Consider the following 25,775-nt stretch of genomic DNA (forward strand, 5'->3'; position numbering starts at 1 on the left):
CCTCACAAGGCTGTCAAGTACTCCGACGTACTTGCTGATTTATTCTCTGCAAACAGATCCTGTGCCAGCAGTTATTGTTACCCGAGCCTTTCTCCACCCACACCGGGCTTGGTTTTCTTGGTGTCACTGCCCTGGGACAGCCAGGGAGTGCTGGGATGCCGCAGCCTGGGGAAGCAGCAGGCGCAGAAGGAAGAGACCTTGGAGCTGTCTGATTTGTAAATGACATCTTTGTGCTGTAACAATAACTAAAGGCATAACTGAATGGTCTGTGGAGTGGCGCAGATCATTAGTAGGTTCCCCAAACCAAACTCACCATCACTTGCTCTCGCTCTTGGGCTGTTCTTTCCCATTCTTGTTTGTGGGGCTGTATTCTTGGTGAGGTTGCTGGAATTATCCAGCTTAAAATGAGCCTTTCAGAAGCTGTCAGGAGCATTGTTAAAACTTGTTCTTATTCACTTGCCATGGGTAAAAGCATGAGTGTATGTGGGAACGGTTCTGTTCCTGGTATTTTTGAGGTCAGTATTTGCATTTTATGGAAAAGAATGAAAACAGCCTAGTTCTAAATCTACCTTAATCTTTCCATTTTGATCTACTGATTTCCAGGAAATGTAATTTTGGGGTTTTATTTTAAAGGAAGTACCATTTATAACATCTGTGTTTATTTGTGCTCTTGTATCACTGGATTTTGAAAGCTGTGTTTGTAAATTTTATGCAATGCAGACTTGCGATACAGAGCAGCAAGCAGCAGGGCTGTGTTCTATCTTCTTGAATGTTTCTTTTTTAAAAATATAATTAGTAAAACATGCCTGCAAAGCAGCTTAGGCTCAAACTTGGTTGATCAAATGCAGAGAGAAGGAAATTGATATTTTGAGGGAGGATGCAAATTGCAGCATTAAGTTGGCTGATTTGTACATGACTGCTTGGGTAAAATGCTGACGTTCAATTCTGATTGTGCAGAGTGTATTATTGCATTATAAATTGTTATTGTAACATCTGTCAAAGAGAGCAATTACCTCAAATACCACTCTCTTTTTCTTTGCTCAGTCTGTGCCAGCCTAAATTTTTCCAGCAAGACCCAGAGAAGCTTTTGCAATCAAGCAGAACACACGTTGTCCTTCCAAGGTCCTAATGTGAGCCAGGGGGCCTTCCTTCTGCCGTCCTACCCTCTGTCATCTCCCAGGACCAGCCCCAAGCACGTCTCCTCGCCAGCTGACTCTCCAAAGAAGTCACAAGATAATACCATGAACTTCTCAAACTCCTGGCCTCTCAAAAGCTTTGAAGGACTGCCGAAGCCTCGTTCTCAGAAGCACCTTCATAGTCAAAAGTCCGGAGACAATACAGGTAGGAATGCTGCCAATATGTTGAGAATGGATTGCAGGTTTGCATGGTGAGTGACTTCTAGCAGTAGTCAGAAAGCTTACAGGTAAATTGGGACTCATGCAACACCCCAAATGTAATTAGAAACGTTTTCTACCTGCTCTAGTCTAGTCATATCACTGGAGGCTTCTTTTTAAAAGCAGCATCTTTGCATATTGGTAGTTTGAAGTACTGAAATGTTTCATTCCTTTTGTCTTTTAAGTCTGTGGGATAAAAAATATGCAACAGCTCTGCTTTTCCTATTAGGAAAACAGGAATATTCCTATTCACTGACATCATCAGTGAAAAGCTTACCATCAAACTAAAAGAAAAACAGATCCCAAAATCTAGCACTTTTAAGGAAAACCCACGCAGGAAGGCCTGCTACTTTTAATGCTCAGAATAATACGTGTACAAGAAAATACTGCTCATTGCATTTTGCCGTTTTACCTTTTTCTATGCACTTGGGAACTGATGTCTCAAATTTCTAGTACTTGGAATAGCTCTTTAAATTCTGGCTACAAGCAGCTACATCTCCAGCTAGTGGAGTCTGTGCTGGTTTCATCCCAATTTACACTGACAGCTAATGGCAGAGGCTGCTGTTTGTGGTCTGATTTCTTCCGTCTTTGAAGACCTCACGTACACATCAGTTACTGAAATAGTTTTAAGCTCATTTAGTTACAAGTACTTAAATAATTTAGCTGATTAGAGCAATGTTGACAGTTTTTCAAATTATGAATGTTATAAAAATAAAGTTGGCAGGGAATCAATATTTAGTTTGTCTGAGAAATATATTTTTGTGTGTGTATGTGTGTATTTATTCATACACGTGAATACAGGTATAGATGCATACGTAAAGGGGGTTCAGTGACATCAGGTTTTAAATAAAAGAAAGTACTTTTTTAATGCTCATTGTGGAACTGATGACTGCAGGCTGCAGTAGAAGCCAAAACTAAGAATTTCTTGGTAAAGGAAGTGGATGTATGGACCGGGACAGCATGTCAGCTCATGTCCAGCCTCTGCATGTCCCCACATTCTGTCCAAATGCTCCTAAGTGTCCATTTCTCACCTCGTTAGGGGACAAGTTTGTTGTCTGACTCATATGGCTGGTTTTGTGTTTCTGTTGTAAAAATTCACACACGCTCAGCTGAACTGAATGTTCTTGAAATGTATTTATAGTAGTAAATTCAATTAAGTGCATTAGTCTGTTTTTTAACATAGCTCACCTCGTTTTCAAAGGTGTTTCCCTGTCCCACAAAGAAATGAGGCACGAAGTTTATTGTGGTCAGTGCTGTGCTCCTGCCGTCTCTCCAGAGGACTGACGCCTGCTTCTGTCTTATTCAGGGCACGATTCGCAGGAGAAACACTCCCCTCTGCAGCTGAAGCCCGCCTTGGTGAGACACCCAGCTTCCCGCAGAGGCCTGAATGGGACCAGACCCGTGCCCCCCATACTGCGGCTTGCCAGCCCGCTGCCTGATAAGATCGAGTTAAATGTGACAAAGTGGAAAAACGAGGAGTGTGAGGACACGTGGGTGAACGGAGTGGGCAGGAAGCTTGCAGCTGATCTTTCAGAGCTAACTCTTGATGGCGAGGAAGTGGACCAAGAAGAGGTTTGTTTAAATGTGTTTTGACACACTTTTCCAACTGATAGATTATAAACTCTTTTTTTTTTTTTTTTTTAAACAAGTGCCAGAAAATAATACACATTTCTGAATTAAATTTTTGACACTGTGATCAGTGCAGCAGGTCTTTAGAGAGATACTGTTGAGTTCTCAACAGACACTAACTAAAGCCCAACACCTACAGCCCACTAACTAAAGCCCATGGTACTTTAAAGTACCTGCTGAAGCCCAAGTCCTGTCTTGGTTCCAGGCATCTTAATTTCACTTGTTTTCCTCCGAGCCAGATCATAACGCTTTCAGTTATTGCAGTACTGAGACAGAACTGCAGGCCTTTGCACGGCTTTTATTCTCATTACCTTGAGTTAATTTTAAATTTAACCTCAGCTTTAAATAATAATCCTTTCACCTGTTAGAACTAATAACTTCATTGCTGAAGGGTTCTTTGGACTTGGAGTTTCGTCAGCCTCCCGAGTTGGTTAAGGGGGCTGTCTTTGATATACAGCATGTCTCAGCTCTCTTAGAATTCAGTTACTTTTTCCTGGTGTAAAATGAGAAAAACTGATGTGAAGCTGGATGAACGTGATGCCACCTGCCTCTGTGTTGCACAGCACAGACACATTTGGCATTAGGCTCAAAAGGTCCTCCTGTAAGAGGAAACCTGCTGGTAATAATTTGTGCCCAACTCGTATTCAGTGGCAGTGTTCCGAGTGTGCCAGTCAAGTGGTGACTTAGTAAATACCTGAGATATTTAATACCTTCAAAAACCTTTTCCTTACATGACCCATGAGACTTGTTAAAGAGGCTCACCCCCGCATTTCCCTGTACTGGTCTGTTAAATAGTCTGCAGTGAGCAGAGCTGTGTGTCCCACACCGCCGTTCCCAGCCCCGTGGGCTGTCCAGTGATCCCCAGTGACCCCCTCGTGTATGCAGGGAGCTGGTGCTGATCCCTGCCGCTGTGCCCAGTACTGCTAAGGCATCCTGTAGCTCCCTCTGCTGCTCGGGTGTCTGATGGTTGAAAAATACCAAATCTTGGGAAGTAAAACAATGAAAGGGATCTTTACAACGCCATATAACATATCTGAATCTTCAGTCACATTGCCCACTAGGGTTCATGTGCAATGAACTACTGTAGACTTGAATTGACATTCAGAACCATGCTTCTTTTTTGCTTAAAAAAGATCTTTCCCTATGCAGTGATTAAAAACCCTTTTTTTAATCTCATTTAGATGCAAAGTTCACTTAGATCTCTACGAAATAGTGCAGCTAAGAAGAGGGCAAAGCTAACCAGCAACATTTCAGATCTTGAAAGTCCCGATTCTGCTCTTAAACTGGATCTGTCTGGAGATTCCTCTTCCCATGCTTCCTCGCCAAGTGTGGGCTCCTGTAGCGAAAGCGGAGTCTACAGCCAGGAGTCTCTGACGTCTCCTATATCCACGGTTCCTCAGAGAAAGAGAATAATGTGAGTGGAACTTGTACGTTAGCTCTGCTTTGAAATTCTCGCACAGTCTCTGCTGGTGTTAGTTAAATATTAACAGGGGTGAAATCTGTAATTCATTTTTTATATGAGACTGCTTTGCTTAATAGCTTGATTTTTATCTGCAAATTACTTTTCTACCTAAAAATACGTTGTCCTATCCAATAACCGGTTAATTATATTATTCTGGTTCATACTGGGTTTCATTTTAAAGAGTTCCATGGTGCAGTCACAGTAACACAGTGCAGTTGGTGAAGTCCTGGCAGTGGTAGTAAATATTTTATTAAGACTTCAGCCTGTCATAGAAGTTATGTGAACCGTAGCCTAAACAAATGAGTAAGAAGGAGAATGAGTTAAGAGGACGGATAAAGTTTGCTTGTTGCAGCCTGAACATTGAAGCAGGAACATTTTTGTTGTTGTTTTTTTGGTTTTGTTTTTCAGTAAAAGGAAAACAGTATAGGTTTTTGTTGCTATTTCAAATCACGAACTGTTTCCATTTTATAAACTATTTTACAATGAAATAAAAAAGTCTGAGAAACTTCCCAAAGTCTGCAGTACAGATCCCCCTTTTCTGCTCTAGGATCCCATGATAAAGCTACTTCTAGCTCTGATCTTAAGATACGTTTTATTTTTGTGAATAGGATAGGAAAAGGAGGATATATAAAACAGAAATTAAAAAAAAAAAAAGTATATAAACCAGAAAGATTATTGAGATGGAGACAGACTGGAATGATTCAGAATCAGAGGGTTTTTACAGCTGTGAAGTCTCGGAACTAAACTATATATACTTAACTTCCCTATACGCATTACTGCCAAAACACAGTTTTAATTTAAAATAGCACATGATAATGCTAGAATACATAAAAAGTCAAGACTATAAAATTCTGTATGTGATGTTCTTCCAGGCAAGGTTTTAGCTAGAACACCTCTAAGTACACGTTCTGTACAACATACCATTCTCATTTTTCAGTCATAAGCTTAATGTTTTACAGGATTCACAGAAATGGGATTTCTGAAGTAGTAACAAAGGTGATGTCTGGCAGGAAGAATTATTTTGTAGATGTGACAAAATATATCCCAGAAGACTTTAAAAGCCTTGGACTGTTCAGAAAATGTTCAGACAGTTTGTTTCAGCTGCTAGTTTTCCAGTGTTGGAAATTGTCATAGTCTGTCCACAAAGTCGGGGTAGCTGGGCAGCACAAATATAAGCTTCTTCTATGTATTTGCTTTTAGAAGTATCAGTTTAGCCACTGGTAAACTACTATGAGCAATGGGAGCATGACACTTGTATTAGTGGTATTTCACAAGTATGCCAGGCTTCTGGTTGTGTGCGTTTTGGTACTAGCAGGAAGTGGAGGGGCTGCTGTTTGCCTGTGACTATTGTGTAGGTAAGCACAGTACTTAGCAGTTCAGAGTACTCGGATGAATCACTTTTAATATTCAAATGCATCATTTTAAGAAAAATGTGTGAAGATAATGCTGTAGGTAACAGCATTTTCTTGGTGAGTATCTGTCTGCTAGAAACTGAGCTGAAAACTGCTCATTTCTGATAGCCAAAGGCCAGTGGCTTTGGTCACTGCCGTTCTTTGCCAGATTGGAACCAGCAGTATCAGTCCCCTAGGCCAAATGATTCCTTAGCTTTTTGAATTTATGCTCATTGTAGTCCTAGTGTAAAGTTTACTTTTAAGGGTTGTCTTTATGCTGTTCTTCATAACGGACCTGCTCATCAAATTATTTCTACTGATTTCATTTTCTTTTTCTACTCAGTGTGAGCACTTGTAGAGGTATTCTGGAAATATTTGTCTTCCAAGTACACTGGGGAGGAAAAACTGAAATCTATTGATGTCTTTGCTAGAAAGTATTTCTTAGTTGGGCTCTGACTAGTGTGTAGAATTGTATTTACAAAATGTGTTTTGTATTGTAACAGGTCAGACACCTTTCCACTGCTTGGCAGTAAATCACAGCCTGCAAGAGTATCTTCAGCAAGAAATAGAGATGCAAATGTGGCAGAACATAACTCAAGCACAGGTATTTCACTGTGCTTATGAATGTATATATCCTGCTTCAGTGATGTGACTGAATAGTCAGTTGATTTGATTTTGAGTGTTCTTATTTGTTCAATGAGCTCGCGTCCCTTAAGCACTTAAGAAAAGGTAATTACTAGACACTGTCTGGTCAATATGAGATTATATTGTGGTATAGAAGGAAAGGAGGAGCTCAAGGTTTATTCTTTACTACGTCAAGATAAAATGTGTTAATGCAAACGCTGCCTGTGAGTACATGCACTTCAAAATTCAAAATTGTATTGCCTGAAAATTCCTTGGACACCAACAGATAAGAGTGGGGAGGGTCAAAAGGTAAAAGGCAAGCAGTTAATTTCCTGGTAGGAAATTGAAGTTAAGTGATGCTGTTCAATTGCATGCTCATGGTGAACAACAGGTGACTGCAGATTCCTGTCATGGGCAGAAATCAATTGTTCATGATTATGTATGTTTAATCAATTTGGGTTCAACTAGAAGGAGATATTTCCTTAGAGAAAAGGAATGGTGGGAGCCATCTCCACAAAGTTCTTTTCTGACGGTTCTTCACAGTGACTACCTGGGCAACGTGCTCTAGGGAACCTGCTTTGGCAGGAGGGTTGGACCTGATGATCTCTTGAGGTCCCTTCCAACCCCTACAATTCTGTGATTCTGTGACTACTCTGATACACCCTCCTTCAGCCTCAGCAGCCGTGATTTTTTCCAGGAAGCTTACAAAGTTTTGTTTGATTGAGACAGGAGGGCATCTGAATTCACAAAACATCATAATCAATGAATAATAGTCATGACTGATATTGATGATCCTTTTTCATTAATTTAAGTAATTGCTCCTCATTTTAAATAAAGTCACTCCTTTTTCTCGGGATAAATTAGAAAATAGGTTTGTCAGGTAACAGCTTACACCAGAAAGCAAACACTGCATGTACACAGCAATACATATTGTGGTTAATGATATTCATCATATGAAAGGGCTTCCGTGAGAAATTGACATTTGATGCAAAATAATGAGCAACACAGTTATTTTGCGTACTGAACCAGTTAATCAGCTGGAATAGACAGCACTGGACCACTTGTGAAGAGCTGACAGCATGCTTTACTGATAAGGTCAACATCATAATGCGTGTACAGCTAACTAGTGAAGAAGAGTCCTCTGCTTCCACTACTGGAAGATAGATGGGCTTGGTCCATCTCACAGGACAAATCTCAAAAAGCTCAATTTTTTACACTGGAACTTGGAAAATTTCTAAAAATCAGTTTGGCATTTAACTGTTCTCATCAGATGAAAGATTTTTTTTTTCCTAATACTGAACCTAAACCTACCTTGCTGTAATTTAATCTCTTAACTTCTTGATTTTATTTCAAGAATTGGAATATTTTCTTAATTCAAGCAACTACCTTTTATGTATCAGAAGATTATTCCTTTTTTATTCCTCCCTTTTTGTTTTCTGTCATCTAGACTAGCTCTCTCTTTTTTTTTTTTTTTCTAGCTTTCCTTCTTAGTTCAAACCTAGGTCTTAGGGCACAGTCCATAGTTCTCCTTGCTGGAAGAGCCATACTGCCAAGGATCCCACAACATAACATTCCCTTTGGTTTCCATCTCCTAGCAGAACACAGCACTCTGTTCCAATCCAAGTTCTTAGCTGAAGAAGGGAACAGAGGAAAGCTTTCTAAGGATTTCAGTAGGGCTCTTGGTCTCACATGGGCACGGTCAGGTTGACACTGACAGCCACCAGGGTAAGACTTCAGGACAGATGGGCATAAGCAGGAAAATGCATCAATGCCTCCATGCCAGCCACAGCGACTGGCCATAGAGAGCAGGACCGCAGGAACAGGCTGGCTGTTCCTTGTGAAGGAAGGGGCCTGGAGCACTCCAGATGCTGGGATTACCGAGCTGCATCAGTCATGCTCAGTTTCAACTGATAATGACTGCAACATTAAAATGTGTTTCATGACTTCTAGCATATGTAAATGGAAGGATTTCTTGTGGTTTTAGTTAGTGTTTTAGTATTTTCACTTAGTTCACTTATGACTTAGTTTTGCTTTCAGTAATGAATTAACTAATATTCATTGTTCATATTTAAAGACTTAAAAACAATTTTTCAGTCTTTGAGTTCGGTTTGGAACTTGGGTTTAGCTGCAATTGAAAAACTTTGCATGTAAAAGATGAACAGAGCCTGAGCATCTTTGTCAAAATGTTCATTCTGTATGTATAAAGTCTGAGAGTTTCTGAAAATGTAACTTTTTGAGAATCCTGTAATATACCAGAAGTATACTTCAAGTTTGTTTTTTTAATACTTCAAGTATTAAATTTTTAATACTTCAAGTTTGTTTTTTTTTTAATACGTGATTTTTTTCTTTTTGCATGGCTAGTATTTGATGATAAAGGGACTTCTAATGTTAGCATAGTTGGCCAACGTCTGAACTGTGGCAATGGATGTGGAGATTATGAGGACAAGAAGCAAAAAGAAGGGTCACGAAGTATTTTTAAAAGTCAAAATATGGAACAACAAAGAAATTTTAAGCATTCAAAAGGTTTGTGAGTTTGCTATATTACTGTTCATCAGAGCTCTTGTTTATGGCAAAAAACTGAGGTCATGTGTAGCTTTTTCACAAAACAGCTTTTATAGAAAATGCATTTCAAGGCCAATAAATATGTATATATAATATCCCATCCACTTCAGTGAAGAATCTGAGGAACCGATAGTTATATGGGAAACAACACTAAGTGCTGCTTGGAAAAAAATATTTTAGCAAATTCTGTTTTGATTAAGTGTTGCTGAATTAATTAAGAAACAGTTCTATACTTCCAATAAGCAATAAGTGAGTTCAAACTTTTTGTTTGTTTGTTTTCCCCAGTGGAACCAGTTGATTTAAAGGGTTTAACCTCCTTTTAGAAACTTTGGTTTTCTTTTTGTCATTGGCAGAAATCTTTTTTACTGTATGCTTTTCAAGATTTTGCGGTTACTGATGTTTAGTGAATCCTGTTAACTTCCGTAACTTGAGAACAACCTGATTCTTAAAAATGATAAATTCAGGTATCAGTGAATGATGACATTTTAGAAGAATGAAACATGTACCAAAGGGTGAACTGCTGGATGTACAGTGGGTGATTTTTTTTCCTTTTTTTTTTTTAGTTTTTGCAGGGTCAACATCTGGTTTTCAACAGATGAATAACCTAGATTTCATTTCGCCAAGTGTCTTGTCTGAAGATGCGGTTGTAGTCGTTGGTAAAGGTTGGTAAAATCCTTGGTAAAAAAAAAAAAAAAAAAGAAAAAAAATCTCCCATATCTCATATTATTAAAATGAGGGAAAATACACTTTCTGAAGAGGAAAAAAAGAAATAGGTTCCCTAAAACATTTGAGATTGTGAACTGTCTTCAGTTTAAATGGAAGTAAAAGGGTAATGCTTGAAAGGTTTGCCTTTACTGGGTTATGCAATTCCATTCCAACAAGAGAGAATGGAAGCAGATCATGAAGGTTAGTTTTCACTTCTAGCCTAGTGTGCACTCATGTACATGCATCCATCCTACATGGCAGAATAAGGTAAGATTACCTTTGGGGAAAAATTGGCACTATTAGGACAACAGCAATGTTTTTATTTAATGGAATTAATTTTGTTTTGCTTTAGTTTTTGCTCAGTTAGGATGAAAAAATAATTACTTTGGTAAGGGCACAACACAGTATGCTTTTCAGGTGTTTTTGGAAGTCCTTCTGCTCAAACACATAGCCAGTCCATAGCATGTGCAGAGAATGGAGATGACCAGTCTGCCAAACAGGAGACCGAGCCACCCTCAGGGATCTGTAGGAGAAGCATCCAGCAGAGCAGTGCTTCTCATTTCTACGCTGAAAATGAAAAAGAGGTAAGATTTCAGGACTGTTTACTGTCTCACTTCCTCTTTTAATATGTATGAATAAAGGTGAATATAATTTTGCAGTCTCTATGGTATGGTAAATGAGTTCAGTTAAAATGCATTAATTCATAGCTCAGGTGACGTGCAGCAGAATACAAATCATAGAATCTATCGGGTTGGGAAAGACATCTAAGATCATCTAGTCCAGCCTAAATCCTTTTATCCTGTTACTGATTGAGTTCCGTTATGTGGTGAAGACTAAATCTGGATTACAGTGAGAACACATTCGTGAACATCTGGTTGACTGTGTGCAAATTTTTGCTCTGACTGCCTATTTAACCATTTTGCGAACAGCAATGAAAGCACGTTTGCTTTTTCTGACATTTGCAGAATTTTATATTAAACCTAAAACGTTTCTTGTCATTCAGAGTTATTTTTCTATTGAATTTTAAATAAAAACTGTAACATGACTTCTTGCAGCATGTCCGTGCAGTGTGATGCCATCTGTTGATTGGTAACGCCATCGGAAATAAATCTGAGCTTCTTGGCTGGCATAGTCACTAGGGAACTTGTGTTCACCTCTCAAACGGGCTATTACAAATGACACCAACTACCAATACTGTTGATACCAAGTCAAGTGAACTGCATAAAGCGTTTCTGTAATTCAGTGATATTTTAGACTATTTTTTTTAAAGGATCTCTTTAAACACTGTACAGATCCACTAATATTTTCTAGCAGCTCAGTAATTGCTCAAGGCCCATTTTCAAGGGATTGGAGCAGGGCACTTAACTGTGTTTTGGTATTCTGGATGAATGATTAAAAATTAGACTTTAAAATGTTTTGTCTCACTTATGGAAGCTGTTCTTCTTTGTGTAGGTACCTCTGTATCCGCTGGGGATGCAATGACTGAAAAAAAATCACTTCCTGCCTAATTCTGTAGGCTAACGGTCTGAGCTAAATCTATTTCAGTGCACAGTGGTAGGCAGTAAGGCTCCCCATGTGTATGAAATGAGGCTGTAGCCACCAATGTGCTTCTCCCTGCTCTTTCTTTTGGTTCAACTTGGAAATTCTCTAGTGGCAAATTGCTGTGCCAGAAGCTTCCCACCTAACTTGAAGTCTCTGGAAGAAGGGCTGCAGGATGGAGTGGAGATGGAAAATTTCCTGTGCTCTCACTCCCAAAGTTCACAGAAATGTAGCAGGAGGACCTGGCTGAGTTTTCTCGTGTCTTGTTTTCTGGATGAGCATTTGTAGTGTTAATCTAGTTCCTTAATAGGACTTGTAAAACGCAGTGTCTGGGATATCTGTCCCATAGTACGGTTTCATTTGTTATAACATGGAACAAGATTTGTCTAATGAAGTAGTGACATAAATTAAAAAAATGAAATGACAATCACAAGTCTGAAAGCATTTAAAATAACATTTTAACATGACTAAAGCTTTAAGTCGATGAGAAAATATTTACGTTTTCTATTTGCCACTTAATATAGGAATACTTGGAGAGATCGAATTTGAATGTATTAAATGTTGCAAAGATTTAATGGGAAACTATGGGCATCTTAAACATGCAAGAGAAAAGGATCAGGTAGCACTGCTAAAGACCGTTGCTTTAAAAAGCCTGTATGCTTAAATGTGAGCTAGCCCAGAATGTATATTTGTTACTTAAATTTTTATAAAACTACACCAGGCTGCCAGAGAAATGGAAGACCTTTTCTTGTAGACCTTAATTCTCTAATTATTCAGATATTTTAGAGAAAAAAGATTATTTCCCTTAAATCTTTAAACATGGAATGTTGCTTGTCTTTGCCAATAGGGCTACTTATCATGCAGAAAGCACATTCAGCTCTTTTCAGGACTGCTTTTAGTATTCATGTGAACAATTTTCTTTGACTCTGTAAAATGATGGCAAAAATAGAAGTTGTCCGTGCCTACCTTAGAGAATACCAAGAACTGGGCAATAAGCTATTGGGTAGTTTATGCATTACATTATATTGCATATCATAATGGGTGCATTATTTTCTGCAGATAAAAGTGGCCTTGTCAAAATCTGTCCAGGATAAGATGCGGCAGAAGAAAAAAGAAGGAAAAGAACAAAATCACAAAGAACATCAGGAAGTCAAAGACCTTGAAGAAAAGGAAGAAAATTCTTGGGAAAGACTTAAACTAAATGAACCAGAGAAAACAACAATAGAAAGTGAGCATAAGTTTAATAAATAAACTTAAATAAAATGCTATTAAATGCTGCTGAAGTTGAAAGTGAAATTCTATGATAGTTACTAAAAATTATGACTGTTTACTGTGACGTAAGGTATTGCTAGAATTAATTTTACACAGAAGTTTATTTTTGGTCATTTGCATTGTAGTAAATGGTGGAGAGTAAAGTACTTGTAGGAAACATTGGAAACCTTGTAATTAATAAAAATTTCAAAAAACAAACTCGGATTGAAAACACTAGGGTTATTTTCCTATTTTCTGATTTGTTGTTGTAATTTGGACATTTCCTTTTATTTTTTAGAGTTAGATCTCTATGGGGATGTACTAGCGTCATCAAGAAATGTGTCGTCATCATTAGAAAATGTTGCCTTGAATCCTTCATTAAAAAGAACATCCAGTTTGAAGAAAACTAAATGTTCACCCTTGCTAGATTCTGGTAAGCTGTTACATTAAATTAAATGTAAAGACTGTTAAAATATTTGGATACGCAGAGTAAGACAGTTCCAAAATACAATCAGGTTTAATATGACTTATTTGTATGATTGATTTTCCTGAGATGATCTGGAAAATTACTGCTGTGGGGGTGGATGTGAAGAGGATTTGAATTCATCACTGCCCCCTTGAAATATTTTTCATCTAAAATCTGTTAGGAAGATGTTTGCAACACGAGGGGCTTTTTTTTTCTTTGCTTAGAAATTTAAATGATGTAATGTATTAATGACAAATTGATTCTCTTCCAACATCTTCTCTCTCCAAGAAAAACATTTCTGGGTACATTTTGTCACTCAGCTGCCTTTAAAATAACGCCGTAGAAATCTTTTCAAAATAGACATTTGTACTGATGATGGTCAGAAAATTCTTCAGAATTTCTCAAGTGGCTCTTTAAGTTTTACTACACTATGTCTTACTGCGCTGTACTTCAGCAAGTTGTACATCTGTTTTTACATTTTAAAAAAATCACTACTAATTTGTCTTTATGACTTTGTGAAGCGGTAGTTGTATAAAAAAAATATTCGTATGTACCGAATGATTGAGGATGTAACTGGGAAAACTGTCTTTTTGAAAACCTGGTCACTGATAACAGCAATCTAAATACACCTCAAACTTTTTTTTTTATTTCCTTCCTTTGAATGAATTGTTTTCTAGAGATTATACAATTATTTGAAACGTTTTGTGGCTTTGCAGATGAAATTTCTCTTGGGCCACGAGGACGCTATAAAGAGCGGACCCCATCAGTCACTCATAGTCCAGAAATAATGGATCCGTCAGAACTGCAGCCCTTTTCAAAACCAGAAACAGCACTGACAGAAGCCCTGGTACTTTTAGCTGATGATGACTGGTAAGTACAAACATCTATCTACAACCTGAACGTAATGAGTAAGGCATTTATTTTCATATCTTCCTTTTAAAAATATAGCAAAATGAAGAGAACATCAAAAACGAAGAAGGGTCGCAAGTGATATATGAGAAAAGAAAATAAAGTGTTTTTTTTAGTCCAAATCTAAATTAAGCTGTCAATGCTATAAATTGAGGCCTAATATCTAAGCTTTCAGAAACTTTTGGAATACCTTCTTGTCATTTTTTGTGAAATATAAGGCTTCACTACTTCTCAAACAGACAGAATGGGGTAACAATGCCATTGCCTTTTGTACTTTGGGAAGGAAAGTAATCCTTTAACTGCCATACTGCAAGCTGTGGACAGAATTAATGGGAAGAATTTAGAGAATATTATCTTAAAATAGTCCTACAAATACATTAGAAGGTAGACTGACTTTGAAAGAATTTCCCATGTTATGTTACTGCTTTATTTTACAATCTCATTTACTATTTGGTTCCTTAGAATTCTGTTCGTTGTTTTTTTTTGTTTGTTTTAATGAGAAATTTGAAAGTGTTTTGATTTTAAATGTTTTCTTTACATAGGGAGAAGAAGATTGAAGGTCTGAACTTTGTTAGATGTTTGTCTGCCTACCATGCAGCTATTCTGACTGTAAAGCTTCATGAAACAAGTCTGGCTGTGGCTCAAGAGGTTAAATTTTACTAGCAGAACATTTACTGGCTTATATGTGTTTATATGTATTTTATAGCTCTGAGATACACTAAAGTGAAATGGTATGTCCATCTGTGATTAGTTTTACTCTGTTGGACAGTCTCAAAGGGATGACTTTGTAGTTCAGCAAAGCAGCTCTCATACTTCAGATTCCGACAGTTTATTTGATTTGCTAAGAGACTGTAAAAATTTACATCATAATTTTCAAATATTTTTGTACGTATTTTTATTCTTGCACATTGTAAATCACATTAGAAATGTATTGCTCAGTTGCTTGTAAAGTTATTTAATACTTAGAAAGGGAAACATTAAGCTTTACTTATTTCTAAATATATTTTATAAACATTATTCATTGTTTGTTTGGGTTTTTCCTGTGTGCAGGTCAAGAATTTACGCTCAGGTGTTTCTCGAGCTGCTGTGGTCTGTTTAGGGGATTTGTTCACCCACCTGAAAAAGAGCATGGATCAAGAACTAGATAATACAGTAAAAGTCCTTTTGCACAAAGCTGGTGAATCCAACACATTTATAAGGGAAGAGGTAGACAAAGCACTGAAGGCTATGGTTAATAATGTGACTCCAGCACGTGCACTTTGTTCTCTTATAAATGGAGGGCAAAGGTAATAATTACAAAGACTTTATAAAGAAATAACTTGTGAATAGATTAAATATATCAATTATAGTCATTAAAAAATCCAAATATAACAGAAAATGTAGTAAGTCAGCTGTGCAAAGCTTCTGCCCAGGACAATGTTTGTTATCATAAAAGTAAAATATAATCCCCATGTTTGTTTCTCTACATTAACTAAGAAGTTGGCTGTCAGTTTTGGAACTATGTTTTCCAATGGTTTTGCAAGTCTTTATTCAATGTTAATATAATATTATTAAGAAATAGAATTAAGAAATGCTGTTTGTCTTTCTAATAAAGCTCACCTAGCATTCTCATTTGCCATTTGTTCTGCGATCAAATGCCTGTCTTCAGTCCTTCAGCACTAATTTTTCTTTAGAAACCTGATCTACAGCTTAAAATTCTCAAGCTGCAACCATCCTGGCTGATTTCATGTTCTTCTCTAGACTTGGCTGGTTAATAAGTCTTTTTTTTGTCTGCATCTCGGTTTCCTTTGCAGTGGCGGTGACCGTTTATTTTCTTGTCTGCTTCAAACACGACAAGCTTCCATTTCTGGTTTCATGGTTTGATTCTAACCTCTAGCTGACTTCATGCTATGTTAGAAGTTAAATTCTTGTCTTTCACTTTACCTGTTAAGTGTGTTGCTTTGTTCTTTTTATATCCTCATTGCTTGTAACAGAAATACTTAATCAAGCCACTGGGCATTTCAGTGTACTAGCTGTATACCTACTTGTATCTGATCTCTTTTGTATCTGTCATCGCTTAGATAGGTAAGAATTTCTTGTAACCTATCCTTTCCATTACATATTTTAGATTCTGCATTATAAATCAATTCTTAGATTTACTGTATAGCTAGAAATCCTGAGAGTGAGTCTGAATTCAGAACTGCTATCCAAAACATAGTTTGTTTCCTATTTTGTTTCCTGGGAAGCTGGTTGTTCAATGTATTGGTTCTGTCTCCTGAAAGCCAATGAAAACCATACTTCAGTTATGTGAACTTTAAACTGAAAGGCAAATACTACCAGCCTTGAGATTTAAATTATTTAAGAAACGTGCCTGCATGTAGTTATTTCTGGGAATTTAAGAGCAGCAGACAGTAATTGTGCGTTGCTTTATCTCAGAAGCCATACAAAATAGTCCAGCCATTACTTGTTTAGGCACTCCCATCACTTTTTCATAAATCCTTGGCTAAGCAATACTCATGATCATAATTGGTGAAATCTGATCTCTGTATTTTCAGTGGCAGATGCAAACACACTGACTATCCTTATGAGACCTATACAAATTTGAACCCTCCACTTTGTGTACTCAGATACATTTTCAGATACATAAGGCATCAGAATGATCTGAACTCTGAGTCTGAATATAGCATTTGAAGCAGGGATTAATTTCTTCACAGCTAAGAAGCCTTCGGTGAAAACAGTGACTGAATCATGGAGTACAGTGTGTTTTTAATGCATGACATCAGTGGATGGCCTAAATAGCACTGTGAGTTACAAATTCTCTAATACTGGCTTCAGGAAACTCTGGCCATATTAGCAGCAAAGCCCACGTGGCATATATGGAGCTATCATCTCTAGAGACTGTAGCAATGAATATGACAATTATCTTGCAAAGTGGAAATTTGGGAGAAAAGTGATACGTGTCCTCAGGACAGAATGGACAGGTTGTGATTGATACAGCTGCATAACTACAGAAGAGATATATGTTCTAAATTTGTCTTACACTTTTCTTCTATTCACTACAACTTCAGCATTCAAGTTAGCAGGTATGCATTACCTGTTTTTTATGGTTCATATGGTTCAAAAGACCTTTTAAAATTTACATGTTTTCTCCTAAATACATTTCAAACCTACTGTGATCATAAGTATTATGCTTGCAACCCTGAGTAGGTCTATATACTGAGTCTTCATCACCTACAAGTTGTTTTTGTCATTACCAACAAGAATAATTAAAAACATTTGCTTTTATGAGATACTGTTCTAAAGATACTGGACAACTGCTGTGAACTCACCTCAAGGAATAGATTCTTGACTCATGATCATGATTCCAGGACAAGAATTTTTAACATCATGTTTCTATGTATAAATTGTGCTTAATTCAGGGTCTGACGTGCATACAACAAAATTTCCTATTTTGCATGAGCAGCAGGCAGTTGTGGGGAATGGGGACTTGCATGGTTTTGTTCAGTCAAGTCTTTAAACCTCAAAGTTGTTGTTTTCCTGCCAGTACACACAGTAGGAGGTAGTCTGGTACCATTTCCCTTCTCCCAAGCTCATGAGACCTGTGGCTGCCACACAGACAGAACAGCAGGTACTGAACTCCAGCCAAAGCTAGTCTGAAACTAGGTAGCTCCGTAGCAGCTCCGAGCGTAGCACAGAGCTTAGTGTGCTAGCTGCCAAGCGACTGGGGAGCTTTTGCAGCCTCAACTGTATTCTGAGTTGTCACATTTTGCAGTTTTAATAGACCCAGTTAGTCTTTGTGCAAATTGAAGCTACTTTGTGCAACCTAATCTAGAGATATCTTTATGTCTAATGAGGCCATGATAATCTATGGAACCACAGAAAAATAAAATCTTGCCAAAACAGAACACAGCCATTCAGGAGGAATGCTGGGTGTTCGTGTCAATCTGAAAAGCTGGGGAGGCACTAGTGTGGCTTACCAAGTCAGTTCTTTTCCTTAGCTCCCTCCTTTAAACTTGTTTTTCCTTGTGAATGATGAGCCATACAGATGCCTCATTCACTGTGCAGTAAAACTGCCCCTAAATTCCAAACATGAAAATAAAATTGGAAATCTCTGGATCTGCAGAACTGCATGCTCTGAAAACATGTGGGATCAGCAGGTACTGCAGAGTTGTATACACCATTAGTTTGCTGAATGAGTTTGAAAATTAATTCCAGGGCTTCTCTGATTTTCACCAACATAGGTATTTAATGACTTAATTCGACAGACTTCTGCAAGGTTTTTTGAAGTCAGTAGAATGCTGCTTTATTTAATTCTAACTTGATATAAAAGATATGGGGTTTGCTTCTGAGCACGGGGATTTGTTTTTTGTAAAGTTGATGGAAAGGACTTGTGGTGAGCTTTCTAGAGTATTTCACAATTATTTTTAAGAAAATTAGAAAAAAAGTTCTAAAAGCAGAAAACGACCAGTTTATTAATTCAAAGGCTGCAGTATTCTGCAGCATTCCACTAGTCGTAGGTTATGCTAAAGAATAAAAAAGAATACTTGTAGACAATATTTGGTAGAGCACCTAAATACTGTTACTGACCTACTGTGAGGAGCTTTTACTAAGCAGTTGTGTTCTCTTCAGCCATCTGCACGCGGCGGTGAGGAGATGCACAGCCCAGCACATGTCGGATATTGTAGAACGTATGGGACCGGAGTGGATGCTGGCTGGAACCAAAGTTGTCACTGATAGGATTTTCCCTGCAATAGCCAGGTTTACACTGGATAGTTCCCAGCAAACAAGGTTAGTACAGTTAATAATTAAGATAAGCACGCTTGAGGTGGCTGAAACTTCTGCATAGCCCAGTGGGGGCCATTCAGCAGCGGCAGAGAGTGGCTGTTAGGATAATGTGTGATGGGAACCACCCGGATGCCTCCTGCAGCCCTGCCCATCTTGGCAGTAGGAAGAAGGGATCAAAGGACATTCTCGTTCTGGCACCACGCACTTTGTAGGCTATGCAGGGAATTCCAGCACTAGGATCCGCGCTGACTGGCAGGGCTTAAAGACAGCCGATACCTCAGCACTGGGATAGGAGGCTGTTCTCGGTCTTTAATTTGCTCAGTCGTTGATCAAGTAATGATTGTTGACCATAGTTTCTTACTGGGAGGATGAAAGGGGTGTCTGGTTACAAACCCAACAATCCTCCTGTGCTTCTGTATTTTGAAACTGCATGTGTCTAATTGTCCAAGAGGCTTACAGAACAGATCAGTGTTTACAGATGTATACGTCACGGTCTGTTGCCCTGCAGGTATTATGGTCGAAAGATGCTTTTCAGTATGATGAATCATCCTGATTTTGATAAAACACTTGAAAAATATGTGCCAGCCAAGGATTTACCTTACATTAAGGAATTTGTTAGCAATCTACGTCAAAAGGTATGTGGAAAACTCTCGTTTAACAGGTGAGAAACGTAAACTTGTGCTAGTGATTGTTACGCATGGACATTGAACCTACAGGGAATGGGAGGAGTGTGTTCAGAGGGAGACACGTAACACGTGAATACAATGCAGCAAGGTGGTGCTTATTACCTGACCTATGCATGCCTTTAATTGCAGAATCATAGAATCATAGAATCATTAACCCTTACAGATACACTCCATCAACTGCACTTTGCTGCTATACTTTGCATGCCTCAGACTTGACTCTAAAGAGCCTCCAGTGCTGCAGAATATGCCAGCCATGTTAATGAATGGTTTCATCTTTGTGCAGGGTTTGGGGGAGATGCCATTAGACACCCCCTCAGCGAAAGGAAGACGTTCTCATACTAGTATTGTTGGGCATTCAAGGTCATCATCTACTTCCAGAGATGCTCTCAGCATCACTGACAGGTAATGATCTCCCTGAGTGTTGTATCCTGTTAGTAACTGACCGCCAGGAGAACAGTCCCACAACGAGAAGAGAGTCTACAAACACTCACAACAGGGTTAAACATTCCCGAAGAAAATGGAAAAAATAACATGTCCCAATAAACTCTTTTAAATAGGATAATTGCTAATATTAAAATGGCTTTGCACATTTGGAAGTTAATTTGTTTACTGACTGCCTCTGAAAATGCACACAATACAGAAAAACACTTGGGATTCATGGTAGATCCGTGTCACCATCAGCTCAGGGTGTTGCCATCCAAACTCTATACAAACAACATGCCTAGTACCAGCTGCAGTAAAAATGGTCTGTTTGTGCACTTGCCTGGAAAGTAAGGATTTAGTTAAATCCTAACTGTGGATGATGAAGACTTCAGAGCATACTCTCTCCATCTTTTGTTTTCTGTTTTGCCTTCTGATAGGTTTTCTATTGAAGTGATCAAAGAAACGGAAAAAAAATGAAACCAGGCCAGAGAGTCTGTACTCGAGAATCTAGAGTTCATAGGGTCTGAAACTGCCTCCAGGTTTAAGAAGGTGTATCTGTCACAAGCAGAGTTCTTTCACACACCATCTGCTATTCAAAATATTAATCAGTTCCAGGCTTGATAGTATACTTATGCTTTGGCATGTAAAACTACACGCCCGTTTTCTTAGATGTCCTACTTGCTGCATTCTGTCAAAGACTCTTTAATTTGGGTGTGTTTAGTGGCCTGTGATACACTGGCAGGACAAGAATTGATGCCATCTGGCCTGCTCACAGAGCTAATTGGTTTGAACTTGAAAATGCAAGAAGGATTCTTATTGCCTTTTCCAACAAAGACTTCTCCTAGTGAGTTAAGAATGAGGTAGTGAATCTACCCAGACTGGTCTGTGAATACAGATAGACACGTGTGAATACTTGTGGTTACTTCTCTGAAACTCACATAGATTGGATTAATCAAGCTTTCCTTAGTCAGAAAAGCTCATTTAACAGAATGGGAGAATTTTTCTGTCCATTTGGTCAAGCTGCAACACTTTAAATTCTTCATCATTTAACTTCTGAAACATTTGAACTCCTGCTTAATTTATTCAGCGACACACAACAGTACTTCTCTTCCACATTACAGTCTTTCTGAAGAACTTCCAGCAGCGATGAAATTCCTCCAGCATCAATTACTGGTTAAGTAATTTGTTCCTGCTTAGATCTGAAACCTCATCATTGCACTTCCATTGAATTTCAGCCTTCTACTGAAGATACTTTCTTTATGGGTGCTTACTTAGGCAGGAAAGTGATTCCACAGATTTCATAATCCTTTTCATGACTGTCTAATAAGACCAGGTGCTACAGAAAGTTTGTCTCAGAATCATCTGTGAGGAGTTCTTAAATTTCCACCACAGCATAGCATGATGCTTAGCTGCCCCTCAGACTGGGGTCAGTGTTTGAAGTACTTGAGAAGAAAGAATTGAACTATATTAACTTTTTTTTTTTTACGTATTGATGTGTAAGGGAAGGTCAAGCCCTGCTGCTGTGGTACAGAGCCATGAGGAAGCACAGGGCTGCTGCATTTCCTGGGTGATACACTTCCATGCATTTAGAGTGGCACCTATACTAAGACTTCAGGAACAACAATTGCTAGCAGAGTTTTTTTTTGAAATGACAACAACAAGAAACAAATTATGTGTAAAGTAAACCCTGTTCATCAGAAGATTTTTTGTTTCCTGTTGATATTTGCACTTATGTGGAAAGAGAATGTCTGAGATTAAAGACTCCTCTTTCAGCTTGGTTATGTGTTCATTGAGCAACCTGTTCCTTTTCTTTAGAGAGACTACGGAAGCCCGTGAAGTTACAAGAAAAGCAGCTCCTCGTAATTCAATAGAAAGTGAAGAGTATGTTAAAGACATTATAGGTTTATTGAATGCAAAAGACTTCCGTGATCGAATAAATGGAATTAATCAGCTGTTATCAGATACAGAGAACAATCAAGACTTCGTTGTTGCAAACATTGTGAAGGTAACTGTACAAAAACCTTTCATTTCAAAGGTTTTTAAAGTTCTGTCACAGTTTTCTGCTAAAAATCATGGTTTCCTCTTTCAATCAGAATATCTGATGAACAGGAAAACCTCGAGGAAAGGGTCAGGCATGCTTAAAGAGGAGATATGCAGTAAGCATATCTCAGAGCTACAAAGGTAGTAAAGGAAGAAAATAGGAAGAAGGTGAAAGAGGTTCATTAGAGGCAGCGCACATGGAGGTATTTTCTGCATATTGTGCGCAGTTTTTCATGCCTCTGTGGAGGAAATGTCAAAATACTGGAACAGGTTACAAAGAGAGCAGGATCCCAAGATCTGAGAAACTGTAACCAAATCACAGACAGTTGCAAGTTCTGTCTGCTTCATGTATCCAGAAGGTGGGGAAGGGTCTTTAATGAGATACAACAGTTTAAGTATCTGTAAAAAGAGCCTGCCTTTAAAGACATTCTTTCAGAGAAAAATACTAGGGTGAGGTCCAACAGTTGTAAATTGAGGATAGGCAGAATGAAAGCGAAAACAAGATTGTCTCTTAACAATGCAGTTTTCTATGAATACGAAATACTGCTGTGAAACTTTGCAGTATTTTAACTGCGAATGTTACTGAAATCTTGAAGATCAAATTCCTTTTGATAAGAGGTGAAGTTTAAAACTGTGAGCTTGATCTAGCAATTAACAGGAGATAGACACAGCATGAACAAATTTTAGGAGGTTCAGACTAGATCTTCTGTGTGAAGGATATCTACTCCTAATGCCTCCGAAGGGGAAAAAACAAACACACTTTAGCATGTTATTGCATATGTTGTGGTAACACTTAGGGTTAATAATATAGAGTTTATATAATAATTATGATAACTGTCACTGCGTGCTATAGAAGACAGAAATTAAACATATTTCAAAGATACTACTGGGCATTCTTTTTGCTAAATAGAACTATGTCTTGTTAAAAATACTTGCTTGCACAAAATATCAGTCACACTGAAAGTTACGGATAGTGAGTATGCCTCTTACATTGCACAGAAACGACTGAATTACAGGGAACATTGGATACACTTCAGTCGTACACAATATAAAAATAGTGAGTGCTGGCTTTCTTGCTCAAAAAATAATCCCAAGTATTTGCATATCAGAGCCATCTTTTGCTAAGATGGACAACTGAAGTGTAACAAAAAAGCAGGAAACGTAATATCCACCTCAAGTATTAATTAATTCAGACTACCATTGTTTGGATGCTTTTTCAGATCTTTGATGCTTTCAAGCCTCGCTTACATGACTCAAACAGTAAAGTAAATCAGGTTGCTTTGGAGACAATGTACAAGATGATTCCACTGCTGAAAGACAATTTATCTCCGGTGATCAACATGTTGGTTCCTGCAATGGTAGACAACAACCTAAACTCCAAAAATCCAGGGATTTATGCAGCTGCCACAAATGTTATTCAGGCTCTCTGTCAACACTTAGGTAATTTCCTCCCTCTTAATTTTGAAGATTTTTAATGGCATTAATTACATTTTTAATTTAAAGAGTTGTTCTTTCCAATAATTTTCATCAAATCGTTACATTGTGTAATGCATCATTGGTTTATTCTCACACATTTTAAAGCACACAAGTCATCTTCATATTTCAAGAGCTAGCTGGACTTGTCTCAAGTGTATAGGTGGGTTTGTTATATTTGCATAGCAGATGTCTTGTCATCCAGAAGCATGTCAGACTGCTGAATCTCTTGAGCAGGTCAAAGGACTAGACTCTCAGAGATGTGTGTATGCCACAGCTATTTTCCATCTTCATCTCTTTTGTTAGTACTTTCAGTAAATGAAAATGCTATGTTTTACCAGACTAGGAGGAGCTAGGGCTTGTTAAGAGTATCTTTTAGGCTTTTATCCCCTTAAATAATATGTTGTGATTTTTGTAGTTAATACATCACAAGTAAGGTTCTTATTTACATTTTTCTATATTGTATTAGCTTCCAGTGTGTTTAATTTTCTGTTTCCAATTCTTAATGTGTTTTGTTCTTTGAATTTAGACAACTATTTGCTTCTCCAGCCATTCTGCACAAAAGCCCAGTTTCTGCATGGAAAAGCAAAACAAGACATCACAGAAAAGCTTGCTGGTAAGGTGAAGTTTTGCTCTGCATGTTTGCTTGTTTTTCTACCATCCTAATTATGCAAATCCATTGTAGGATGGTGGTGGCTGCATATCTGCCACAGTAGATTGTGAGTGTTAACAATGCAATAATTTTCAAATTTCACCCCCTTCTAATGCAAATTGAAGATATTACTGACAAAATAAAAGATTATATTTAGATACTTCCCCAGAAGAGGTGTAAACATCTTAGGCTTATCAAACCAAAGAGGAAAAGGGTTGTTTTGTGGTGCATTTCATTCTCTTGGAAACTGAGCAGCTTTAAATTAAATTGTGCTGTGAGTCGGGTCCCCTCATGCCTCCCTCTGCCCTGTGAGCCACCATTTGTGTCCAGGTAGAGCCAGGGGCCCAGGGCCTCCTTCACTTACTTGCTGCAAGTCCTGTTCCCTCTCAGCACTCATTCCCCTGTACTCCTGCCAGGAAGAGTGACTGCTTTTTTCTCTTCCCTAAGGCTGTCTCCTACCAGTTCCACAATTTTACTGCCGTGCCGTTTTACTTTTCATAGTTGGTTTTGTTTTCATTGCCCCAGGGGCTTGGTAATACTTCTTGGTGTTCAGTTGTAAAGGAGACAAGGTGCAAGCTGAGCTAGAGGCACCACAAAGATGGCAGACTTCGTGATGGTCTGCTTCCTAAGCAGGTGTCAGAAGTTCAAAGACAATTTTTTTAGAATGTACATACATATTTTAATATTGGGGATTATTACTAGCAGTAGTGTTGGATTTCCCTTTGACGTTTTAAGTGAACAAGGGATGTCTTCATGGGAGGTAAGCTTGAACTTGGCTTACTTTGAGAGTAGTTTGCTGTGTAGTAGCCATAACATTGAACTAAACATCACAGTGGACAGTCTATTCTTGAAATGATCCTAAATGCATACTTTCAGAAAGTATTAATCACCAAACCTTTAAATTCTCTTGGTGGGATTTTTCTGAGTAGCTTGCATTATGTATATCGGAAGAGTCCACACACAATTTCTAGCACAAAGGCAAGTAGTTGCCAATTAAATAGTGGATTCATGATGTAATTGTCCAAGCAGAGAAAACGCTTCATCGAATACACATATGTTTCTAGTGTGAGGTTACTTTGTTCCTTACATTCAAACACCTACTGGGTATTTCTGAGATGGAGGAGAACCGTAAAATACCAAATGCTGTGCGAGTGCATGGCGTGTTTATTTTTAGTAGAGAGTTAAACTCATCAACAGTTGTGTGAATTTTTGAGGGAAGATTAAAGAGGTGTTGGTAGGGAAGGCCAGCCCAGTGAGGGCCACTCGTTCTGCTGGAAAACAGACAGGTTTTTGTGCCAGCGGCTCTGAGGAGACGCTGCTGTGTCACTCGGTGCTTTTAAACCTCCCTTAGAGCAGGGGGGTCGCTTCTGAACTGTGTTTTACACCAATTTCCAGCGGCTGCTGACACACTGTTCCTGTCACACAGATCTGGTGGCCGAGCTGTACCCGCGGAAGCCGCAGGCCGTGGAGCAGAAGGTCCTGGCCGTGCTCTGGCACCTGCTGGGCACGGCGAGCAGCGGCGGCCCCGCACCGGGGGCCGGGGGCAGCATCCGGGCGGCCACGGCCAAGCTGTCCCGGGCCCTGTTCGCGCAGATGGGGCCCGGGCTCCTGGCACGCGCCGCCGGGCAGCCCCCGCACGTCAGGAGGAGCCTGGAGGAGGTCCTGGAGCTGCCGGCATGACGGGACCGGGCACGGACAGGGCACCAGGAGGGACAGGCGGAGCTGCCCGCGCGGGGCCGGCGGCTTTGACTGGGCGCGGGGCGGGCGCTGTGGCAATAAAGGGCCCGTGGCGGACACAGCGCTGA

At 38.8% G+C, this 25,775-nt stretch overlaps 1 protein-coding gene across 3 annotated transcripts in view; it reads left to right on the forward strand.

Moving 5' to 3' along the window:
- Nucleotides 1-25,769, forward strand: part of TOGARAM1 (TOG array regulator of axonemal microtubules 1) — a 37,731-nt gene extending 11,962 nt beyond the window's left edge. For 2 of the 3 annotated variants that reach the window (XM_068682191.1, XM_068682189.1), the window contains 19 exons: nt 1,045-1,341; nt 2,701-2,966; nt 4,205-4,437; nt 6,380-6,480; nt 8,862-9,023; nt 9,626-9,724; nt 10,185-10,351; nt 12,366-12,534; nt 12,856-12,990; nt 13,740-13,893; nt 14,475-14,580; nt 14,983-15,218; nt 18,541-18,699; nt 19,205-19,331; nt 19,666-19,784; nt 21,621-21,810; nt 23,066-23,285; nt 23,848-23,934; nt 25,397-25,769. In XM_068682191.1, the coding sequence (XP_068538292.1) occupies nt 1,045-1,341; nt 2,701-2,966; nt 4,205-4,437; nt 6,380-6,480; nt 8,862-9,023; nt 9,626-9,724; nt 10,185-10,351; nt 12,366-12,534; nt 12,856-12,990; nt 13,740-13,893; nt 14,475-14,580; nt 14,983-15,218; nt 18,541-18,699; nt 19,205-19,331; nt 19,666-19,784; nt 21,621-21,810; nt 23,066-23,285; nt 23,848-23,934; nt 25,397-25,650 (3,281 nt within the window). In that variant the 3' untranslated portion in view covers nt 25,651-25,769. The remainder of the gene's footprint in view (nt 1-1,044; nt 1,342-2,700; nt 2,967-4,204; nt 4,438-6,379; nt 6,481-8,861; nt 9,024-9,625; nt 9,725-10,184; nt 10,352-12,365; nt 12,535-12,855; nt 12,991-13,739; nt 13,894-14,474; nt 14,581-14,982; nt 15,219-18,540; nt 18,700-19,204; nt 19,332-19,665; nt 19,785-21,620; nt 21,811-23,065; nt 23,286-23,847; nt 23,935-25,396) is intronic. The other variant, XM_068682190.1, reaches the window with a different exon arrangement.
- The last annotated feature ends 6 nt before the right edge of the window (nt 25,770-25,775 follow it).

Source organism: Anas acuta, chromosome 5 (genome assembly GCF_963932015.1).
Source record: "Anas acuta chromosome 5, bAnaAcu1.1, whole genome shotgun sequence".
Lineage (NCBI taxonomy): Eukaryota > Metazoa > Chordata > Aves > Anseriformes > Anatidae > Anas > Anas acuta.